Source organism: Aedes albopictus, chromosome 2 (assembly GCF_035046485.1).
Source record: "Aedes albopictus strain Foshan chromosome 2, AalbF5, whole genome shotgun sequence".
NCBI lineage: Eukaryota > Metazoa > Arthropoda > Insecta > Diptera > Culicidae > Aedes > Aedes albopictus.
Genome location: NC_085137.1, coordinates 322,101,188 through 322,125,235, shown reverse-complemented (window position 1 = coordinate 322,125,235; position 24,048 = coordinate 322,101,188). Strand labels below are relative to the sequence as shown.

The following is a 24,048-nucleotide window of genomic DNA, read 5'->3' as shown; positions in this document are numbered from 1 at the left end:
GCAGTCGTGAGGTTGGTGACCGAGCATGGGCTACCACTCTCATGCTTTGAGTGGGATGGCTTCCGCCTGCTACTTGAACCCATCTGCCAAGCGGTTGGATGCACTTTGAACCGTGAGACCATCAAAGGACATCTACGTATTATGTCACAGCGAGTGAAAGCAATTCTGAAGGACGAAATGCAGGGAAAGCTGATCTGTCTAAAGGTGGATTCGGCATCCTGCCACAACCGACACATCCTTGGGATAAATGTTCAGTATGCCCACGGAGAAAAGGTTGTAATTCGTACTCTCGGTAAGTGTATTGATACAAACTATAAAATATGCTGTAGCAAACTTGATCATAAGGGCGGTTCATGAAGTGGCTTTCACTCCACGTCACTTCTTCTTTTTGACACGTGCGTTTCCCCGTTCAACAGTTCTTATTCTCAATTTAGTTGAAAATCGGAGTTTTCGACTAGCGAACTTGGATTTTTCTCCAAATCCGTGCGTCGGACCTAACTTCGGAAGTGGTGCGCTGTATAGTAAACCTGGTCCGCTATACAGCGCACTACTTCCGAAGTTATGTCCGACGCACGGATTTGGAGAAAAATCCAACTTCGCTAGTCGAAAATTCCGGGTTTCAGCTGCACGGAGAATAACTGAGAGCTTCCTCTATCAATTACCCTTTGCATGTGCATATCATGCGACCATCAAATCTTGCATGCATTTGGATTCAGTGTACCAAAATCTTTCAAGTGTCGGATACTATTGGGAATCTCGATATACGTAAGGATCAAGTTGGAGGTTTAACAAGAAGTGAAGTGAAAAAACTATGTGTCAAACCAAGCCGGGATCACCAATACCTACTTGATCTTCAGCACCCCCTCTTGACACCTTTAGACAGGTCATAGGCTCCTCTCCGATAGCATACGCCACGGTCGAGTTTGCAGTAGCCCTCCAAAATTCAAGCAGCTGCCTATCAGCACTTTTCTAGAGGAAACCATCGCTCGATTGGTGAACACGTCGACGTCGTATTCCTTCCTTTGGTGTGTTACCGGCTGCTACGCCTTGCCAATCTTGATATCGTTGCACACGCCTGTTAAACTGCATCACTCGAAGCCGGGAAGAGGATTTCAATTTATCTGGACAAACAACCATGGAGTCTTCCATCTTCACAGCTTCTTCTCCATCATGCGGGAAATCGTTTTCCCCCTCTGACTCGCTTGCCTGATCTTCATAATGCGTGATATTTGATACCTTTACGAAAAGTTCCTGGATTGAGCGGAAGTCGAACGCTCCACACTCAGCATGGTCATGCTCAATACTCGTACGTTTACCGCATATGGGCCCTATTCGATTTGTCAACAGGCTCTATACCTTCTCCCAACATTTTAGCTGTTTTGGTTGAAGATTCAGACTGAACAAGCCCTCCAAAATTTATATAGGTATTACTATGAAAACGGGATTTTGCTTTCAAATGTATATGTTAGTTAGTTGAACCCTGGTATCCTTCATAAGCAACTCTATCAGTTACAACTTTGCTGATCACTACATTCAAATTCAATTTGTAGCTGAAAGATTGGCCCAGGAGCACCAGAGCCAAATAATACTCTAACATACTTGGCTCAGTAATATTTTTAACTTTCAAATCCATATAGACCTTCTTGTGAAATGGTGAAAATGTATAAATTTCATTATATTTATCATATGAACAAAGATGAGTAAATATCTTTACTAAATCTATGCTAAGCCGTACAGCCGTACAGGTATATATGATAAAATAGTATTTACTCTGTTTTATTCGTATGGCCTATTGTGAATTAAATTACTTTTCATTAAATTTTCAATACATTTCAAAAATAAGTCCTTTTGAAATGTTAAGCGAGTTACATTAACCGTTTTGACTCCTGGGTTTTGACGTTTCTCGACCGAAAGCGCAGACAGAGAAAACATTCCATAAAAAGCAACCTATGGCAAAGTGGAAAACAAAAATATTTCGTGCGATGCTGCAGCTGCAGGTGTGTTGTTGTTTGTTGGTCAAGCTTTTCCAGCACGCGAAACCTCGTGAATTAAGTCGCACCAGGAACACCCGGAACGCTCACCGAAACAGAGTTCATCGACACGTTTGCCAGTGGGAAAACCTGCTTTCCATCGGGGATGATTATTTTGTCTGGTGTGGCGGCGAACCCAGACTCGATCCGAAAAAGAAATAGGGTAATTCGCCAATTGTTGAACGGTTAGTACTGGCATTTTGGTTTTCGTTTGTTTTTCCGTGCATAATTCCACTTTAGTTGAAAAATATCCAGTGAACGTCTAGATCTACTTATCCCTTATACTGCCCATTGAATTTTTATTCCCTTAAATTCCATTTTCTAAGAGAAAATAGAACATTTGTATGGGAAGTCTGTAACCCAAATGTTGAACGCTTCCTTAAGCTAGCTCATCCTAATGTTGGACGGTTCTCGCCAATTGTTGAACGGTTGAAGCTTTGTTCGTAATTGATGACGTATAACCCGACATCAACCTATCATTCACCTATTTTTATTTTGGCCACCAAACCCAACATAGACACGATAGTTACCCGATGTGGGTCCAACAGTGGTCCAACATTTGATAAAATTTGACCCGACTTTGATCCGACATCCGACATTTTTTCACTCTGGCGGACTTTTTTCCGGGTTTTTCGTGTTTTGTTCCCAGCTATTCCGAGCTAGTGACAATTCATTTAAATGACAAGGAATCGCACATTTGAAGAGAGCTCTAGTGGACTGAAATCGTTTTAAACATGACTAGATGCAAAAATGGCTGAAAAGATTTGTCTTTAAAAGCCCCTGAAACTCTCCTGGAAACCCATGGGACCCACTCAACCCTAAGAACACACATGGAACGACCCTGAAATCCCTTGAAAACCCGCGGGTTGCTCCTGAGTCTCCTGGAACGCCTTGAAATACTCCTTGGACCCCCTTAACACTCTGAATTCCTCTTGAAAACCTCTGGAACGCCCTTGAAACTCATTGAAAACCACTGGAATCTTTCTGAATCCCACTGGAACACCCCTAGAACATCCCTGGAACGCCCTTGAAACCCCATGCATTGCACGGTTAGGTAAAGTGAAAAAAATTCTAGCAGTCATGGTCCTAACATCGTAGGTTATGCCAGTGTTCAACAATTGGATCATGGATGCATAATGATAGTGTGATAAGAAAAATATTTTTCCAAATTAAATTACAACGAAAATGTGATTTTAAACAATGGTAAACTGTTAATGACATCCTTCCATGTCTTGTAAATATGGTGTGCCTTTGATATTTGTGGTCGATTTGCCCGCAAAGCTTATTTCGTAACAGCAATTTCTTAAAATTAATTCTAAGAATTGTGCAGTTTTCGTGTCATCAGCGGTATAAAATTTTCAATAAATTTTTTTGACGTAAAATATGTATAATTTTGTAATTTAATTAGAGCAATATCGTTACCCACATGTATATGCATCTACATCATAAGTATACGTTCGATGAAAATTACTTAAGTAAGGTTTATAATAAAATATTCGGAAACTGTTCAACATTTGGGTAGTGTTCAACAATTAGCGAATTACCCTACATGTTGTAGGTGAGTTTCTTGCTTTGTTATAATTTGACCTATTTCAAAAAGGTACCTATATTTACTTGCAGGCACCCATCCGCACATTACTGTTTCAAGTTGCATAAGATCATTCAGTGGACGTCAACAACTGCGGAGAAGAAACCCCGATACTGTTCCGGTACATGTTCAATTTGGATTGTATTAGACAAGGAGGATACCGATATAAGAACACCTGATGACAAATCTTATGATTAACATCTGGGAATGTCAAGAGAAGCAGAAGAAAACCTGAAGCAGAATGTCAAAAGCGGAAACCAATTTGTTGGCAACTGTTGCGTAAGCTGAGTGGGAGTTAGCTTAAGAAGGAGGTCCTGGTTGAAGCATGGAGTGCATTTTCCGGAGACATAATGTGAATCTGCTCAGCATTATCTACTACAATAGGACACAGAGAAATTGCAGTTGAGAACTGTGCTTTGCATCAGCACTGCGTTATCTGCAACTTTTGATTCACGATATCCAGCTCGCCATCCATACGCTACGTGTCTATCGAATCTCGTACAAATCTTATTTGAATCGATTGTCACAGATTAGTTGGGTTCCATTTAAGCAACCCCCGCGAACGGACTGCGGAAGCACCTGTTATGTTGATCAGTTTGAAAATCTTATATCAATGTATAATACTAAATACAGTTACCCATTAGTTTTATTTTTTAAAAGCATATTGCACTGCCTATATTCGCTTAACTGTCCCATATGAATTGGAAAGTCAGATGAGATGGGACTAATATGCGAATACAGGCAATGCCTTCATTGTTTCTTTAGATATTATACAAACGGTAATCCAACTTTTACAATGTCTACTTTTGTCGAATGTTACTGATATGCGGTTATGTGCACTGTTAAATCTAATTAAAAATGAAATGCGATGTGGAGTAAAAACGATTGCTTGAACCACTCTAATATTTCCTACATCAATCTATAAGTTATATCTCAAATTCTCATACATTCACAGGAATGGTCGAGGTAAAGGAAAGCCAAACCGCTGCTTTTCTCAAATCAAAAATATTGGACACTTTGGCTGAGTACAATGTACCAATAGAAAACATTTTCTCAGTCACGGTGGATAACGGAGCGAACATGGTGGCCGCCGTTAACAAATTAAGGCAGGAATTGGAGCAGACATTAATAGAGAAAATTGAGGAAGAGGACATCAAGGATGATGAAACCGGAACACCAGGGCGAGATATAACTGCAGAGTTGTGTGTCGAATTCCACGAGCGAATCAACCTCGTGAGGTGCTCGGTGCACACTCTGCAGTTAGCGATCCTCGATACGGTAAATAGGTCGCACGATGAAGTGAAAAGCCTTACGGAGCTGGCGAGGAAGACCAAAAACGTTCGATATCAAACGAACTTTGATCACCATAATGCTTCACACCCTCCAATTTGGAACCAGACCAGATGGTGCGGTATCTTCGAAATGGTCCAGTCTTTCAAGATTCAAAGACCATTTTTCGAGCAACTGGCTGCTCAGTTTCCTGAGCTTGGTAAGTACACAATTTGATTGTTGAATTTAATATTTCTGGAACTCGATTTGAATAGGTCGTATGTCCTTTCGTCGATATTAAAATCGATCAGTTTATTTTAGCAATAGTAGCAATATGGATGATATTTCGATGGCTTTTAATGATAAAACCGAAAGCCGGTTTTGTAAGGAATCGTCCATATGTATTAATTTTGTTGAAATTCAACAGTTTCCGCTATAAGAAGCGAATCCAAATGATCGATTTTTATATCGACGAAAGCACATACGACCTATTCAAATCGAGCTCCAGATTTAACTATGAAATTGATAGTCCGAGTGTCTTGTTTGTCTAGTGGATTAGACTTAGAACGGTAGGATCGATTCTTTTTGAGTATAACAGTATAACAAAAGACAAACTCCAGATTCTTCCAGGCGATTCTCTGGAAATACTTCCCCAGAAGTTTCTCCGGGATTTTTTCCAGGAGTTACTTCGAGAATTCTTCCTAAAAGTTACTTCAAGAACTTCTCCAGGAATTCCACAAATACCTCTGAGAATTATTTCAAGATTTTCTTCGGGAATTCTACCAGATGTTTCTCCGGGAATTATTTCAGGTGTTCCTCCGAGAATTTTTCCAAGAGTTTCCCCGAGAATTCTTTCAAGAGTTATTCCCGGTATTTTTCCAGGATTTCCTCCGGGAATTATTTCTGGAATTTATCTGAAAATTTTACCAAGATTTTCTTCGGGAATTGTACCTGAGAATACTTCCAAGAGTTTATCCCGGAATTCTTTTAAGAGTTGCTCCAGGAGTTCCTCCGGGATTTTTTCTCATGAATTCATTTGAGATTCCTCCAGGAATTTCTTCAGAAATTATTCCAGGAAATCTTCCCAGAGTTTCTCCGAGAATTTTTCCAGGAATTCCTACGAGAACTCCTTCGTGAATTCTTCCAAGAGTTCTTCAGGGAATTCTTCTAAAAAATCCTTCACGATTGTATCCAATAGTTTCTCGATATATTAGATTCTTCGAGGAGTTTCTCTGGGAATCCTTTGTAGAGTTCCTCCGGGTATTTTTCCAAGAGTTCCTCCGGGAATTCTTCCAAGACTTCCTCCGGGATTTTTTCCAAGAGTTCCTCAGGGACTTCTTCTAGGAGTTTCACCAGGAATTCATTAAGGAGTTCCTCAGGGAATTCTTCCAAGAGTTCCTCTGGGAATCCTTCCAAGAGTTCTTCCCGGAATTCTTCCTACAATACCACCGTGAATTCTTGAAGGAGTTCCTCCGGGAATTCTTCCAAGTGTTTCTCCGGGATTTCTTCCAAAAATTCCTCCGGGAATTTCTCCAAGAATTTCTCCGGCAATTCTTCCAAGAGTTCCTCCGAGATTTCTTCCAGGAGTTTCACCGGGAATTCTTCAAGGAGTTCCTCCGGGAATCCTTTCAAGAGTTCCTTCGGGAATTATTGCAAGAGTTTCTCAGGGATTTTTTCTAAGAGTTCCTCCGGGAATCCTTTCAAGAGTTCTTCAGGGAATTCTTCCTAGAGTTCCACCGGGAATTTTTGAAGGGGTTCCTCCGGGAATTCTTCCAAGTGTTTCTCCGGGAATTCTTCCAAGAGTTCCTCCCGGAATTCTTCCAAGGATTTCTCTGGGAATTCTTCCAAGAGTTTCTCCGGAAATACTTCCAAGAATTCCTCCGGGAATTCTTCCAGGAGTTTCTCCGGGAATTCTTCCAAGAGTTCCTCCGGGAATTCTTCCAAGACTTCCTCCGGGGATTCTTCCAAAAGTCCAGGAATTCTTCCAGGAGTTTCTCTGGGAATCTTTTCTAGTGTTCCTCCGGGAATTCTTTCAAGAGTTCCTCCGGGAATTTTTCCAAGAGTTCCTCAGGGACTTTTTCCAGGAGTTTAACCTGGAATTCTTTAAGGAGTTCCTCAGGGAATTCTTCCAAGAGTTCCTCTGGGAATCCTTCCAAGAGTTCTTCATGGAATTCTTCCTACAATACCACCGGGAATTCTTGAAGGAGTTCCTCCGGGAATTCTTCCAAGTGTTTCTCCGGGATTTCTTCCAAGAGTTCCTCCGGGAATTTCTCCAAGAATTTCTCCGGCAATTCTTCCAAGAGTTCCTCTGAGATTTATTCCAGGAGTTTCACCGGGAATTCTTCAAGGAGTTCCTCCGGGAATCCTTTCAAGAGTTCCTTCGGGAATTTTTGCAAGAGTTCCTCCGGGAATTTTTCCAAGAGTTCCTCAGGGACTTTTTCCAGGAGTTTAACCTGGAATTCTTTAAGGAGTTCCTCAGGGAATTCTTCCAAGAGTTCCTCTGGGAATCCTTCCAAGAGTTCTTCATGGAATTCTTCCTACAATACCACCGGGAATTCTTGAAGGAGTTCCTCCGGGAATTCTTCCAAGTGTTTCTCCGGGATTTCTTCCAAGAGTTCCTCCGGGAATTTCTCCAAGAATTTCTCCGGCAATTCTTCCAAGAGTTCCTCTGAGATTTATTCCAGGAGTTTCACCGGGAATTCTTCAAGGAGTTCCTCCGGGAATCCTTTCAAGAGTTCCTTCGGGAATTTTTGCAAGAGTTCCTCAGGGATTTTTTCCAAGAGTTCCTCCGGGAATCCTTTCAAGAGTTCTTCAGGGAATTCTTCCTAGAGTTCCACCGGGAATTTTTGAAGGGGTTCCTCTGGGACTTCTTCCAAGTGTTTCTCCGTTAATTCTTCCAAGTGTTTCTCCGGGAATTCTTCCAAGATTTCCTCCGGGAATTCTTCCAAGGATTTCTCTGGGAATTCTTTCAAGAGTTTCTCCGGAAATACTTCCAAGAATTCCTCCGGGAATTCTTCCAAGAGTTTTTCCGGGAATTCTTCCAAGAGTTCCTCCGGGAATTCTTTCAAGAGTTCCTCCGGGAATTCTTCCAAGAGTTCCTCCGGGAATTCTTCCAAGAGTTCCTCCGGGAATTCTTTCAAGAGTTCTTCCGGGAATTCTTCCAAGACTTCCTCCGGGAATTCTTCCAAGACTTCCTCCTGGAATTCTTCAAAGATTTCCTCCGGGAATTCTTCCATGACTTCCTCCGGGAATTCTTCCAAGACTTCCTCCGGGAATTCTTCCAAAAGTCCCTCCGGGAATTCTTCCAGGAATTCCACCGGGAATTCTTCAAGGGGTTCATCCGGGAATTCTTCCAGGAGTTCCTCTGGGAATTCTTCCAAGAGTTCCTCCGGGAATTCTTCCAAGAGTTCCTCCGGGAATTATTCCAAGAGTTCCTCCGGGAATTCTTTAAAGAGTTCCTCCGGGAATTCTTCCAAGAGTTCCTCCGGGAATTCTTCCAAGAGTTCTTCCGGGAATTCTTCCAAGACTTCCTCCGGGAATTCTTCCAAGACTTCCTCCGGGAATTCTTCCAAAAGTCCCTCCGGGAATTCTTCCAGGAATTTCACCGGGAATTCTTCAAGGGGTTCCTCCGGGAATTCTTCCAAGAGTTCCTCCGGGAATTCTTTAAAGAGTTCCTTCGGGAATTCTTCCAAGAGTTCCTCCGGGAATTCTTTAAAGAGTTCCTCCGGGAATTCTTCCAAGAGTTCCTCCGGGAATTCTTCCAAGAGTTCCTCCGGGAATTCTTCCAAGAGTTCTTCCGGGAATTCTTCCAAGACTTCCTCCGGGAATTCTTCCAAAATTCCCTCCGGGAATTCTTCCAGGAATTTCACCGGGAATTCTTCAAGGGGTTCCTCCGGGAATTCTTCCAAGAGTTCCTCCGGGAATTCTTCCAAGATTTCCTCCGGGAATTCTTCCAAGAGTTCTTCCGGGAATTCTTCCAAGACTTCCTCCGGGAATTCTTCCAAGACTTCCTCCGGGAATTCTTCCAAGACTTCCTCCGGGAATTCTTCCAAAAGTCCGTCCGGGAATTCTTCCTTTTTTCCCCTATACCTAGACTATTATAAATTAGGCTTAAAATAATTCTAATTAGTATTTTTATTACTTGCAGATCTTACTGACCACTGGAACTTCATTGACAACTATTATGAAGCATTCAAGCCCTTGTACATTTGTACGAAGAAAATGCAGGCTGAGCATGTATCTTTGCCTGACTTTTACATGTTTTGGCTGATGGCAATCAGTGAGGTTCGGAAGATGCAGAACAATCCATTTGTTCCTGGACTGTTGAATTCGCTGACAACAAGACTGGCAAATCTTCGAGGATCAAGGGCCTTCAAAATATCGCTTTTCCTTGATCCGCGATTCAACTATCGCGGTTCGAAGAAGAAAGTTGAGATACAGGTAAAAATTTACTTGAACACCCTCATTCCTGTTTATTGACATATTCATTTTCGAACGTATTTGAATCGTCCGAATCTACGTCTGATTTTGCTGGCATAAACGGAAATGCGAACGGTTTACGTTTGAAAAAAGAATCGTTAAAAAAAAAGAATGAGGTTGAAAAATCTTAAAGTTTAGCATTCTCTTTACGAATTTGAAGATTCTCATTTAGGTAGCAAACCTTCAGTAGTCGCGCTGTTATGATGTATACAACACGCCCACAAGTTGAATTGATGTTGCTCAAACCACGTCAATCCGAAGGTTAAATAAAATAAATTAGTGTCGTGCTTCCTTCTAAGAGCGAAAAGCTCACTGGACGCATTGAACATGTCCGTGTCTTAAAATAAAAATGGATTAGCGCTTCTCATCGTGTACTTAAAACTAAATCAAATGGAATATACACATATAATTGATACGCGAAAAGTGCCTAATCTCCTGAGCTCCTGCTCAACTGTCCTCATAATCTACATGACACGAGAATTTTGTAATTACATTGATACATATATAGGGTATTGTACCATTTGGGCAAGTGTACCTATTTTGGGCACTTGCCGCTATAACTTAGCCAATTTCAAACCGATTGATTTGAGTTTTTGTTTAGAGTTAGATACTGTACGTGCCTAACTCTATACAAAATGTCAAATCGATCGGTTTGAAATTTACTTAGTTATAGCGGCAAATGCCCAAAATAGGTACACCTTCCTAAATGGTATAAGACCCTAATCTAATATTTTCATCTTGAAATTAGTGAGGAGAATGACTGATGACGTGCAGCCTATCGTTTTGCACTTAAACTTCATATGCTTTTTTTGTTCCACTCTTAGGGGTACATCAATGAGACGTGGCAGCGAATCCGTCAACTACAAACGCCAGCATCAGGATCCAACATCGGAAACGAATCGCTGACGGGATCCGAAAACAACGACGACTTTGATGAATATTTGACAGAGATGTTCGGAGGTTCCGTTAACATGGATGGTGAGCCAAGCGAAACGAAATTTCTGCAGCAGCTTCAGTCGCTTGATTTGGAACCACGGCAAAATTATAATTATAACGTATGGGATCACTGGCTGCGTAGAAAAACAACGCACCCAGAGCTGTACGCGGTGGCCATGGTCGTGTTATCGACACCTTCCAACCAGGTGTCGGTTGAAAGGGCATTCAGCGTTCTGGGACTTGTGCTGAGCAACCTTCGCACCCAACTAGCAGAGGACACCTTGACCAATATACTGTTGGTTAAGTTGAACAAAGCCCTGTTCCCGCAAGCTATTGCGACGGCATACAACTGGAAGGAAGTCGAGCGAAATCAGGCTGCCTTATGATTGATTGATTTTTTGTTACTCATGTATATTTCAATAAATAAAACTTCAAAGACACGATGTTTTCATAATATTCTTGTAGATATTTTTATTTGAATACTAGCTGTCCCGACAAACGCCGTACTAGGGTATTGTACCATTTGACCAGGTGTACCTATTTTGGGCACTTGCCGTTATAACTAAGTCAATATCAAACCGATTGATTTGAATTTTTATTCAGGGTAAGATACTGTACGTGCCTAACTCTATACAAAATTTCAAATCAATCGGTTTGATATTGACTTTGTTATAACGGCAAGTGCCCAAAATAGGTACACCTGGCCAAATGGTACAAGACCCTACTTGCTTACTGTGTTTTTAACACCTTTCCAGAAGGGAAGGGTTTTCATGCCATTCTAAAAACCTTCCTCGACCCAAAAAGCCACGTATGCTGAACGGTCCAGTAGTTTTCGTTTCCATAAAGATCTGACAGACAGCATTTTATTGTTATATAGATAGATAGATTTGTACACTAGCTTTTACTGTAAACATCGTTTAATAGAAACGTTATCCTCAAAATTTAATTTCAAATTGTTCCATCTCATTCACGACCCTTCTCCTAATCATTTTTCACACAAATACGTCAGACTACTACACGAAATTTTACTGTGAATGATATCGTGAAACGGAAAGCTTTCTCTAAGAATAAATACAATAGCCGAAAGCATGGAGAACAGTTTCCGCGCTAAGATATGATGGCTTTGATAGTTTTTAACCTGGTATCGCAAGAGAGAAAAATAGATCACAACTATTAAGTTGGCCTATAAGCACATTACAGTCCAATATGAATAGGTAAGCCAGATATGATGGGACTGGTATGCGATTACAAGTAGCATCATAGGTTAGGAAACTAACGAATCCATAATTTCTCCTAAATAGGAGCTTCTCAATGAAGTAGATTTATGTTGTGGTTTGAATTCCTCTTGATTCGCTGGTTAGCATTAAGCCTTCATGTAGCACGCCGTTTAAGCGAATTTACTCGTCATTTTTACCATCTCGTTCTATGTAAAACAAATCTTGATGATGCATAATATCTGAAATAAAAAATAGATAACAATTATAGGGTATAATTGATGATTGTATGTCTCAGTTCAATTCGAATCTGACAGATTAGGATTGACCGATGAAACAATTTTGTTCTGTACCGGAGATATCCGATATTGGAAACACGAACCTGCCTGAGCCTAGCCAACACTGATTTCGGCCTTTAACTGACTTGAAAGATGCGACGTCTATACTTTTCACTAACATTAAATATTACTATCCTGGTGATTACCAAGCAAAGCATTGTCGCCGCAAAGTCGCACACCGGTCAGAAATCTATTTCTGTAGCTATAATGCCTTGCGCTCCATCGTGTACTTGTGACCCATTTAATCTTCGGATTATGCTTCAAAAATGATTACACTTCACTAAACGTACCGTTAGTTCCAGATATTAAACTTTATACAAAACTTGAACCAGCGTTTCAAATAATTACTACCAAATTATAGTCTGCAGTCTGAGCTAATCCTTTCCGAACTAATCAACTGGACTGTTGTTCAAAACAAAGTTGTTGTTGTCGTTATTGCGTCTTCTTTTTTTTTATTTTCCCCTATAGACGAGTGCACCGATGAACATTGAGTTCATCGAGCCTGAAATTTTTTGACAGCACAGCGGGGTCGACTCTCAACAACTTCTACTCAGAGATGCATCACCAAAATGCGCTAATAATTTTTTTCTTCGATTTCTTATATGAATTTTCTTTTAGACTGATGCTTATGCATGTAGTTAATGCCCTAGCCCATATTTTTACAACTTTATCGCGAAAACTAGATGCAATAAATTAAATAAATTTTCAGCTGGGTAGAAGTTGTTGAGAGTCGACCCCGCTGTGGTGTCAAAATTCGCGGCCCGAGTGAACTTTCCGCGAGCAGTGCACTCGTCTATTAGAAAGTGAGGTTCATTTGAATGACATTTTGCGGAATGAATTTTTGTTTTTAATCTTGGTCAATGCATCACAATGAACCTGAATGTTTATTAGTTTATTTTCAGCGAGGTCGATTGACGAATGAGTGTGCGAAAGAACATGAAAAACAGAAACAGGAAAATGAACCCATAATGGTGCCATGAAGACGAGACCAGGTTATTTCTCATGTATTGCCAAGCGCATGTGAACGAATTTAATATAACCTCATTTCACTGCAATGTCAGTAAAATGAAGTTGACTTTTTCAACCCTGACCATTACATTGCAATAATTGAAAGAGAAAGTGAACAAAGAGAGCCTCTCAAATGCAGATGGGACCTATTGAAATGTTTGGCCTGAATTGATTAATTGCAGGCTTTGAGGTTAGGTAGTCCAGGCCCATGTGGTTTCGTAGTGACATGTTGTAGTTGAGATTGTGGTCCGTGAATTGCATCAGCACGGAACTCAGTTGTCTTGGGTACAATAGTGAAGCCGCAATCCATCTCAATTTCCATAATAACTAGTTCAATCCCGGAATCAATGAGAATCTTGCCAACGCTTGAGGATTCTGCACGGCGGGCAGATTGGTTATTTCTAAAAGAAATTATTTGTTGTTGAAATATAAGTAAGCATGTTATTTGTTTTACACTTGAAAATTATAAATACTTATTCATTTATCGACATGGTAGTAAAAAAATTTGTCGCAAACAGCGTCGTAAATCTACAGCGAGTGATTCTAACTAGGTATGACGTCGAAAAGAATGGATTAAATAAAAAATCCAATAGAGGTAATAATGGATATGAGTCAGCTTGTCAGAGTAGCACAGCACTAGTTTTGACGGCTAGGCGGAACAAAAATAACGCCTTTTGCTGAATCGATAAAGTTTTACCGAAGGGCTTCAAAATCATGAAAAAGGTGATGTATTCAGTAGCAATTTATATACCTAATACAAATCCAAATAAATGAAAGCTAAGACTAAGCCTTTTATCCATGTTTTATGAACCTTGGACATAGGATTAAGATAAAACTGAATTTACAATGATTGTTTTTGAAGTGTTAGTCGTTAAACATTATCCATTACGATATGTTGGCGAAGTGGTCGATGAAAAGACTAAACAAATGCAGACAGTGCAATACAAAAGCTCTGGAGCCATCAATTATGATGCTGACAATAGTCCAACAAATTGTTTCACTATTCTAAAAAAAATAAACACTTAACACTTGAAAAATTGCACAACTTTTACCACGCATGTAAACAATGACAGCGGAAAACTTAAAGGTATTTAAGAAACACATTTGCACTTAAATAAAATACTGCAATAGGGCACTGCATTGTTTTGATTTTATATGGGATTTTGACGTTTCTTGGCCTTGTTGTTTACAAAATTTCTGTAAGAGTGAGGGAGAAGAAGAGGATTTCATGCAGTGCTCTATTGAAGCAAGAGCACAACCTGTTAAGTGATCTGCCATATACGTTCCTAGGGAGACCCCTAGGACTTTTGTCTTGCCAAGCTGTGTTGGTTTGACAACTGTTCAGCTTAGTGTTCAAGCTTAGTGCTTCAGTGCCGCACTGTAGATTGGTTTCAATTCGATTGTGTTGGTTTTCTTTTCAGCTCATAAAAACCACTAATTTCTCAATGTTCTTACTCTTTAGTTGATTTTCTTAACATTTTCTCCCCCCGCGTGGTCATTAGTCCATACAAAATTTTTTATTAGTCCATACAAAATGCTCATTGGCTGAACCCCCCCCCCCTCCCTCATGACCACGTGGTTTATGGACAGCCCCTTATATACATACACAGTAAACCTGTTCACTTTTTGTTCATACCCGTGTCACTTCAAATTATCAATCCACAACCAAAAACAAGTCTTCAGTCCAAAAATGAGCCAAATTGATGAAGGTTGTATCAAATCGAATTTGTGCTTTTCGAGCATTTTCGCGAAAATGTACTCCAATATCCGGAAAATTCCACCGAAAAGGTACTGAAAATACCGTTAGGATATAAAAACTGGACTCGAAAAAAAATGAGACACACTAAATAATGTATAACCTTTGATTGCGTTCACAAAAATAGCTGATTTTTTAACCAAAAATAGCATATTATGTGTAGTTAATACCCTAAACTTTCATTAAAATCGGTTCAGTATTGGCGCGAATATTGTCGAGACAATAAAATGTGATTTTGGAAATTTTGGGCGTCAATTTTAAAATTTGTTTAGGCTATAACTTTGTTGTTAGCTCATGAAAACGTCTGAAAATTCGACTATAGGTTCTCCAAGTAAAGCAAAATAAGTGGTGAAAATTTTATTATAATCGGTTGAGTACTAGGTTCAGTACTTTTTTTTAACACATCAAATAAAAAAAAACGGGTTTTTCAAATTTTGGGCACTTTTTAACATTTTAAAATCAGTGTGCACTATTTTGACTGTAGAATTGACAACACTATCCCGATTTTTATGAAACTTTGACAGTGTAAAACTGTTGTTTCAAACTGTTTTCAGTGAAAATTGCAGTCATTTTGGTTGAACATTTTAAAAGTTAGAGCAGTTTGAATGTCACTATACCAAAAACCACATCTGCATATTGCGACATAGTGCTACATATATGGCTATAACTTTTTAACGGTTGGATCAAATTGAATAAAATTTTGTCACAATACTTCTACATACATACTTTCCGCACAGAAAAATTTTCATTGAAATCGGTTCAGTATTTTTGGCTCTACAGTTTTAGGTAAAAAAAAAGTGATATTTTTTAAAGTGTTTGTTTGCCCAAGATTCTCAAATGGTAAGTCTCCTGTTTCGACGATATCTCCGCCAACACTAAACCGATTTTGATGAAATTTTTATGGCATTAGTTATACATAATGTACTATTCCTGGTAAAAAAAATCAGCGATTTTTGTGCACGCAATCAAAAGTTATACATCTTTCTTTGTGTTCCGCGAGGAGGGAGGTTAGGTATTGTCCTACTCGAGGTCGAGTAGTGCAAGCAATCAAGGGGGCAGATGGGAGGATTCGGCAAGCTATGATACAAACTGCGAGGGGGCTTGTGCGCAGGCCTGTGGCTAGGCTGGCGGTATTAGAGATAGATGCTGGTAAAACTGGACCTGGTGGCCAGTGTTACGGGGGAGAGAGTGTTGGTACTGGCAGCACTGTTGGTTACGATACCGTGACGGCCAAAACGACCGCTGACAGCTTTGTCAGGATGACAGGGCAAAGTGACGGATGAGAAGACGGATGTGTCGATCAGATGATGTCATACAGTAAAATATCCATTGTTATAGTGAAACTTGTTAAAGTTAGACAAACCCATAAGGTGAAAATTGAACTAAACATTATCATGCAATTTGAACTATTTCTAATTTACTTACAGCTAAATTACGAGCTAAATTTGTTACCTACCTAAAATTGATTGTTCCTTATCTACAGTGTTAGTGATTTCATGCAAAATTGTAAGTTACCTATTTCTATCATTATAACTTAACCTAATCAGAAAGTTCGCATGCAGGAATCACAGAAAACGCTAAGATTACGGGAGAATTGTCCTCTCCGCACTTGCAGACCGATTTATGTGAGTAAACTTAAACTAATGAATTGAACTTAGACTAATCCGTAAATAAATTTGCAGCAAAAGCTACGTTATAGCAGAACAAAACTGTTGTAATTCGCTAAAAGAAAATCGACCTCGAGTAGGACAATACCTAACCTCCCTCCTCGCGGAACAAATCTTTTGATAAATCGACAGCAGTTGATTAACGCGTCGATAGATATGGAATCAATTCCATCTAAATCTCTTCCCGAGATGCCCGGTGACCAATCGCTGCACCACGCACACACGCTCGACGAACATCGGTCAGACTGCGTACAGTGCGATCGCCTGAACGGCGACGAAAACATGGTGCAGTGTGATGGTTGCCAAACTTGGTGGCACTTTTCGTGCGCCGGAGTAACTGATTCGATTAAGGATCGTTCTTGGTCTTGCCCAAAGTGTCAGGTGGATGACCTGGGCAGCATCGCACGGACATCTCGTGGATCCCGATGCTCGAACCAATCCGGACGGTCCGCGAGAATCAATCTGCAGCTTGAGAAGCTTAATGAGCTCCAAGCAATCCAGCAGAAGTTTGTCGAGCAGAAGTACAAACTGCTCGAATCCCAACTGGAGCTAGATGAAGAGAGCGAAAGTGTTCGAAGCAAACGCAGCAAAGTGAGTAAACAAGCCAGCATCGCAAAGGTTGCAAATTGGGTGAAAAGTTGCGCAGAGCAGAAGGAGGACGCCATCATTCCTTCCACTTCAACGGAGACAGGCCGTCCGTCGTTGCCGCCAGCCCCTTCCAACCAACCGAAGCCAATTACCGCCACCGCTAGCAGTTACGTCACAGCCCAAGTCCAGCAGCCAGATAGTGGGAATCAACAGAGTCCGCTGAAGCATCCTTCGTTGCCAAATCAACGATCGTTCGGAGTGGCTCCAGCGACAGGAGCCCTCATATCCGGTCCGACCCAGGACGGAGACCCAATCAGGCAGGCCGTCTTCAACAAGGTGACAGGAACCGTACCTCTAGCGCAGTCTACTCCAGCACAAATGTCTTGCACAGAGCAGGCATATAAACAACCTCCGCCGGCCCCAGCCGTGGTGTCCGATTCGACGACAGTGCCTTCCACGGCGCCAGCGTGCGCAATACCAGATGCGGTTTCAACAAAATTCTTCACGTCGAATCCGAGTTCGTTTCCCGCTATGATGCTTCCGCCTAACCCGCAGCACCAGTTGAACTTTATACCGGAGAACCCCTCAACCGAGCAGCCGTTTGCCAGACCTCCTTCGGCGTATGTACAGGCCCCGCCGCAGTCTTTGGTTGAACAGAGGATGCCAGAGATTCCACGTCCAATCGTTTCGCACCATCAACAAGGGAATTTGGGCCCATATCACGTTGGCGCCCCCATGCCGCCGATGCTCCACGCCACGTCGACGCTACCGCCTGCTGCGGTACCATATCGTATACCAACGTATCCTGTATTCCAGCCGATGTACCAACATGCACAACCGTCGGGACCTGCGCCAACCGTTGGAAATCTGGCGGCAGCCCCGCCGGCAGTCGCGTCTTCATTCGCGGCCGCTACGCCTCCATCATTGCCGCCCCCGCCACCGCAACCCGAATCTCCTAATAGAGAAGTATCTTTCCCTCAGCCACCAGGTAAGCCAGATAATAATCCTCTGCCAGTAAATGTTCAGCCGCCTAGTAACGCCGGCAACCTTCAGCATCTAATGAAGCAATTTGGTAGCATTGCTCTATCGCCTTCGCAAGCACCATTGCTAAATGCAAATATAGCCACTTTTGTCCCCTCCCCCTCGCAGTTAGCGGCCAGACAAGTAATGCCGCGCGACTTGCCCCCCTTTTCTGGCAATCCTGCCGATTGGCCGGTATTCATAAGCAGTTTTATGAACACTACACTAGCTTGTGGGTACTCCAGTGCCGAAAATCTTTGCCGCCTTCAGCGAAGCCTGAAAGGCGCGGCCTATGAGGCAGTTCAAAGCCGATTGCTATTGCCGGAGTCAGTGCCACACATTATGGAAACACTCCACATGCTTTACGGTAGACCAGAGTTGCTGATTTCAGCACTCTTAGACAAGGTGCGTTCTGCTCCCTCACCAAAAGTTGAAAAATTCCAAACCATTATTGATTTTGGAATGTCCATTCAGAGCCTCTGCGACCACCTAGAGGTTGCAGGACAAGCCACACACCTGTCAAACCCCTCCCTCCTCGCGGAACTTGTCGCCAAACTGCCACCACATCTCCAAATGGAATGGGGTTCTTACCTCCAGGGATTCTCGGAGGTCAATCTCAAAACGTTCGGCCTCTTCATGTCCAGTGTAGTGAAAGCAGTGAGTAAAGTGACAGTGTACGCTAGCAGCAGTGGAAGACCAGGTGCCTACGTGAAGAACAATTCGAAGTCGAGAGGAAGTGTTAACAGCCATCATAGTGATCCAGCATTCCAGCATCCAGTTCCGGAACCAATGCGCCGCCGAGTCGCGATGAATCAAAGCCGTGTCCCGCCTGCAAGAACGCCGGTCATCGTATCCAGGATTGTCGCACCTTCAAATCGCTTTCCTTGGACGGACGCTGGAAGTGTGTCCAGTCAAATGGACTGTGCCGAAACTGCTTGAGTTCGCATGGAAAAAGAAGCTGTAGGAAAACCAATAACTGTGGGACAAATGGTTGTGGATTTCGCCACCATCCGCTTCTACACTCGAATCGCAGCAACACCGATACGCCGATACAGCCGTCGGTGAACATGGCAGAAAATCACACTCATCGTCAGGTGACACAGTCGCTGCTCTTTAGAATTCTTCCTGTGACGTTGCACGGGCCCAAGGGGCCAGTGGATACTTTCGCGTTCCTCGACGATGGGTCCTCTCTAACGCTGGTTGAGGACAGTCTGGTCAAGGAGCTCGGAGTCGAAGGAGTAACAATGCCATTGTGTCTGATGTGGACGGCGAACGTTACACGCACCGAACAAGGATCGCAGCAAATGTCGCTGACCATTTCATCCGCCGGTGGAAAGAAGTACTCACTACAAGAAGTTCAAACTGTTCAGGAGTTGTCGTTGCCCATGCAAACCCTCTCGTATGATCGCCTGTCCGAACAATTTGAACACCTTAAGGGTCTTCCAGTTAGAAGTTACACCAAGGCAGTACCGAAGCTGCTGATCGGAGTTAACAACTTGGACTTGATGGTTCCGCGGAAAGTGCGTGAAGGACTGCGGCGCGAACCTGTTGCTGCGAAAACCAGGCTAGGGTGGTGCATCTATGGAGGGACAGCAAGCGATGGCCAAAGATCATCAGTCAACTACCATGCCTGCGGATGTACGTCGGATCAAGCCCTACATGATCTCGTCAAGGACTTCTTCACTACGGAGGAAGTCATCATGCAGCCCGTCGTTCCCCTAGTATCCGAGGCAGATAAGCGCGCTCAACAAATAATGGAGGAAACTACGATCCGAGTTGGCAATCACTTCGAGACCGGCCTATTATGGAAGTTCGACCACGTAGAGCTTCCAGACAACTACAGCATGGCCCTTCGACGTTTACAGTGTCTTGAAAAGCGTATGGATCGGAACCCGGATCTTCGAGAAGCTTTGCAACGTCAGCTGGAAGACTATCAGCTGAAAGGCTACGCGCATCGTGCCACAGAAGCGGAGTTAGCTAGCGCCGACATTCGTCGAGTATGGTATTTGCCGCTAGGAGCGGTAGTAAATCCTCGAAAACCAGGCAAGATCCGAATGATTTGGGATGCTAGAGCGGCCATAAACGGGATTTCTCTGAATTCGGTACTGCTGAAGGGTCCTGATCAGCTGACATCACTTCCTGGTGTTCTCGTGCGCTTCCGTCAGTTCAAGGTGGGCGTCTCCTCCGACATACGAGAGATGTTCCACCAAATCTTTATACGTAAGGAGGACCGTCACTCGCAGCGGTTTCTGTGGCGGATGAATCCCGCCGACAATCCCGACGTGTATCTCATGGATGTCGCCACATTCGGCTCAACGTGTTCCCCTGCGTCTGCTCAACACATTAAAAACAAGAACGCTAGGGAGTTCCAAGAGCTGTATCCCCGAGCAGTCGAAGGCATAGTGGACAACCATTACGTAGACGACTCCCTGGAAAGCTACGAATCAACGGAGGAGGCGATCAGGGTGTCCCAAGAAATGCGTTATGTCCACGAACAGGGCGGTTTCGAGTTGAGGAACTGGCTGTCAAACAGTAACGACGTTCTGACCGCTATAGGTGAAACCAAATCAGGAGAAGATAAGAGATTTGCAGCGGACAAACAAGGCGACTATGAGCGAGTTCTCGGACTCTTGTGGTCGACGCTGGAAGATGCCTTCAGCTTCTCGACCGTGATGAAACCAGATATTTCCAGTCTGGTTACGACTGGCGAACGCCCTACAAAAAGGCAGATGCTGAAATGTCTGATGTCACTTTTCGATCCACTGGGATTCCTGAGCCTGTTTGTAGTACACGGGAAGATTCTCCTGCAAGAAGTGTGGAGAACGGGAGCACAGTGGGACGAAAAGGTCAACGATGATCTTTACCTACGGTGGAAAAATTGGACCCAACTGTTCGAAGCTGTTAGTCGACTCAAAATACCTCGCTGTTACTTCTCAGGTGCAACCAAAGAACGGTATCAAAATCTACAACTACACCTGTTTGTAGACGCCAGCGAGTCGGCGTACTGTGCGGTTGCGTATTTCCGGACGATCAACGATGAAGGAATTCCCGAATGTGCACTCGTGGCAGCCAAAACAAAGGTGGCCCCGCTGAAGACTCAATCGATTCCGCGCTTAGAATTGCTGGCCGCTGTACTTGGCGCACGATTATCGAAGTTCATCGAGGAGAATCATACCCTGCGGATCACCAGGAAGGTGTTTTGGAGCGATTCAGCAACGGTTCTTTCATGGTTACGAGCTGATCATCGAAGGTATAAACAGTTCGTCGCGTGTAGAATGGGAGAACTACTGACGATCACAGAACTTGGCGTTGGGTTCCCTCCTAGCAGAATCCGGCGGACATTGCGACGAAGTGGGGAAGTGGTCCGGATCTTAACGCAAACAGTGTCTGGTTCAAGGATCCGTCATATCTTCGGAAGCCCGAAGCAGAGTGGCCCACGCAAAGTATTTCTACGCCACCCACGGAAGATGAGCTTCGCCCATGTTATGCGCACAAAGCGATACAGATCCCGGAACAGCTGGTAGACATCACCCGCTTTTCTCGGCTATCCAGAGCAGTTCGCGCTGCCGCCTATGTATATCGTTTCGCTGAAAATCTGAAGCAGAAAATCGCTGGGCGCGAACGGTTCGTAGGTCCTTTGACCTCCGAGGAACTCCGAAAAGCAGAGAGTTTGCTTATATGCGACGCCCAATGGCAATGCTTTCCGGATGAATTGATGGTCCTACAACGAAACAGTTCGAAACCGGCGACCGAGCAAACACCGTTAGAGAAAAGCAGCGCCATTTTCCAACTCTGTCCAATCTTGGACGATCAGGGCATTCTTCGAGTGGACAGTAGAATCGGCGCGGCTCCAAACGTCGATAGGGAAGCAAAGTTTCCAGTTATCCTTCCAAGAAAACATGCGCTGACTACTCTACTGCTGGATCACTACCACCGTAAATATCGTCATGGGAATACCGAAACAGTAGTGAACGAAGTCCGTCAACGATACTACGTCCCACGACTCCGTACGGCGGTAAGCTGTTTGGCCAAGATTTGTCAATGGTGTCGAGTCTACAAGTGTTCGCCGAAGATTCCTCGCATGGCACCGTTACCGCTGGCTCGGATGGCCTCTTTTGTAAAACCCTTCACGTACACGGGTCTGGACTTCTTTGGACCGCTGACAGTGAAGATCGGAAGGAGCAACGCGAAACGCTGGATTGCTGTATTCACGTGCCTAACGATAAGAGCGGTGCACGTGGAAGTGGCACATAACTTGACCACGGACTCCTGCATCAAATGTATCCGACGGTTCGTTTGCCGCAGAGGAGCGCCGGCCGAAATCTACTCGGACAACGGCACAAATTTCCTGGGTGCCGCTAGACTGTTGAAGGAGCAAGTAGAGCAACTAGCCGTCACTTTCACGGGAACTGCTACCAAGTGGGTGTATAACCCGCCTGGCACTCCGCACATGGGCGGGGCATGGGAGCGGATGGTTCGCTCCATCAAAGTTGCTGCTGAGACGGCGTACAACAACAGCCGCAAGCTGGACGACGAAGCGTTGGTCACCTTTATGGTGGAGGCCGAATCGATAGTGAACAGCCGACCTCTAACCTATCTGCCGGTGACGTCGGAAGAAAACGAGGCAATAACACCGAACCACTTCCTGCTCGGCAACTCAAGCGGAGTCCGGCAGCCGATAGCTGAAGCAACAGATCCAGCCGAAGCTTTAAGATCGTCGTGGCATCAGCTGCAGCATCAGCTAGACGTATTCTGGAGAAGGTGGATAAGGGAGTACCTACCCACGCTGACTAAGCGACCGAAGTGGTGTAGCGAGGTGGATCCTATAGCTGAAGGACAGTTAGTGCTGGTAGTTGGTGATGGACGAAGGAATGAGTGGACAAGAGGTCGAGTAGTGCAAGCAATCAAGGGGGCAGATGGGAGGATTCGGCAAGCTATGATACAAACTGCGAGGGGGCTTGTGCGCAGGCCTGTGGCTAGGCTGGCGGTATTAGAGATAGATGCTGGTAAAACTGGACCTGGTGGCCAGTGTTACGGGGGAGAGAGTGTTGGTACTGGCAGCACTGTTGGTTACGATACCGTGACGGCCAAAACGACCGCTGACAGCTTTGTCAGGATGACAGGGCAAAGTGACGGATGAGAAGACGGATGTGTCGATCAGATGATGTCATACAGTAAAATATCCATTGTTATAGTAAAACTTGTTAAAGTTAGACAAACCCATAAGGTGAAAATTGAACTAAACATTATCATGCAATTTGAACTATTTCTAATTTACTTACAGCTTAAACTAATGAATTGAACTTAGACTAATCCGTAATTAAATTTGCAGCAAAAGCTACGTTATAGCAGAACAAAACTGTTGTAATTCGCTAAAAGAAAATCGACCTCGAGTAGGACAATACCTAACCTCCCTCCTCGCGGAACACTTTGTGTATCATTATTTTCGAGTCCAGCCTTTAGTTAGAACTCTACAACTTTGCCGAAGACATTATGGTGTTTAAGTTGCGTAATTCAAAGTTATTCAACAATTTTCGTTAAAAAATCACGAAAAAATATTGTATTTACGATTTTTCATGTAAAAGTAATGTAAATTTACATTGTTTTTCGTGACTAATTTAGTAAGTTACTGCTTGTGGGTGTTACGAACATTTCATCCATACATCATTGTAGTGTAGGAATTCGTTTGCATTGACTAATTATCAAAAGTTTGCCTTGTCAATACTAAAAATTGCACTTGACATTGCACAGAGTTGCCAGGTACCCAAAAAGGGTGACCTGACTGTATGCGATAATTGGCTGGGCAACATGTTACTGTGTATCGTTCTCAAAGTCGCATGAAAACAAAAAAGAACGGAATCAATCGGTGTCGTACACTCAAACCTTTATTTAGGTAGGATCCATTAAGGTGAAATCTATTTACTGCCGTTCTACGCCCAATTGTCCCATGTTATATGGAAATCCCATATAAAATGGGACAATTATGCGTACAACAGCAGTTCAGGTCCCAACATTTAGGTATCGTTACCTAATTGGAATTTGATTGTGTTCACTATCATAGTGGTTTCTGCTTTTAGTGGTGTTGCGTGTACGTACACGTTACATTACACGAACACTACCTGAGTTACTGGTTGAAAATAGTAAACAAAAATCAG

At 43.2% G+C, this 24,048-nt stretch overlaps 3 protein-coding genes across 3 annotated transcripts; all 3 read left to right on the top strand.

Moving 5' to 3' along the window:
- The first annotated feature begins 4,391 nt into the window (after positions 1-4,391).
- Positions 4,392-10,857, top strand: LOC115269892 (uncharacterized). Its single transcript, XM_029878696.2, has 3 exons — positions 4,392-5,107; positions 9,035-9,327; positions 10,191-10,857. Exons 1-3 carry the CDS (start codon positions 4,576-4,578, stop codon positions 10,686-10,688), a joined length of 1,323 nt encoding a protein of 440 aa, XP_029734556.1. The 5' UTR covers positions 4,392-4,575; the 3' UTR covers positions 10,689-10,857.
- Positions 10,858-16,474: 5,617 nt separating this feature from the next.
- LOC115269893 (uncharacterized) lies at positions 16,475-18,832 on the top strand. Its single transcript, XM_062848343.1, has 2 exons — positions 16,475-18,037; positions 18,491-18,832. The coding sequence occupies exons 1-2, from the start codon at positions 16,475-16,477 to the stop codon at positions 18,830-18,832; spliced, it is 1,905 nt and encodes a 634-aa protein (XP_062704327.1).
- A 128-nt stretch (positions 18,833-18,960) lies between these two features.
- On the top strand, positions 18,961-23,187 carry LOC134286691 (uncharacterized). Its single transcript, XM_062848342.1, has 3 exons — positions 18,961-21,111; positions 21,222-22,732; positions 23,178-23,187. The coding sequence occupies exons 1-3, from the start codon at positions 18,961-18,963 to the stop codon at positions 23,185-23,187; spliced, it is 3,672 nt and encodes a 1,223-aa protein (XP_062704326.1).
- The last annotated feature ends 861 nt before the right edge of the window (positions 23,188-24,048 follow it).

What these genes read in the sequence shown, in the direction of transcription:
- LOC115269892 (XM_029878696.2), top strand. Translation starts at nt 4,576, where the DNA reads ATGGTCGAGGTAAAGGAAAGCCAAACCGCTGCTTTTCTCAAATCAAAA. An exon ending in TGCTCAGTTTCCTGAGCTTG is followed by an intron (nt 5,108 to 9,034) that starts GTAAGTACACAA and finishes TATTACTTGCAG; the next exon opens with ATCTTACTGACCACTGGAAC. An exon ending in AGAAGAAAGTTGAGATACAG is followed by an intron (nt 9,328 to 10,190) that starts GTAAAAATTTAC and finishes TTCCACTCTTAG; the next exon opens with GGGTACATCAATGAGACGTG.
- LOC115269893 (XM_062848343.1), top strand. Translation starts at nt 16,475, where the DNA reads ATGCCCGGTGACCAATCGCTGCACCACGCACACACGCTCGACGAACAT. An exon ending in CGCAGTTAGCGGCCAGACAA is followed by an intron (nt 18,038 to 18,490) that starts GTAATGCCGCGC and finishes TCTTACCTCCAG; the next exon opens with GGATTCTCGGAGGTCAATCT.
- LOC134286691 (XM_062848342.1), top strand. Translation starts at nt 18,961, where the DNA reads ATGGCAGAAAATCACACTCATCGTCAGGTGACACAGTCGCTGCTCTTT. An exon ending in TTTGGAGCGATTCAGCAACG is followed by an intron (nt 21,112 to 21,221) that starts GTTCTTTCATGG and finishes CCCTCCTAGCAG; the next exon opens with AATCCGGCGGACATTGCGAC.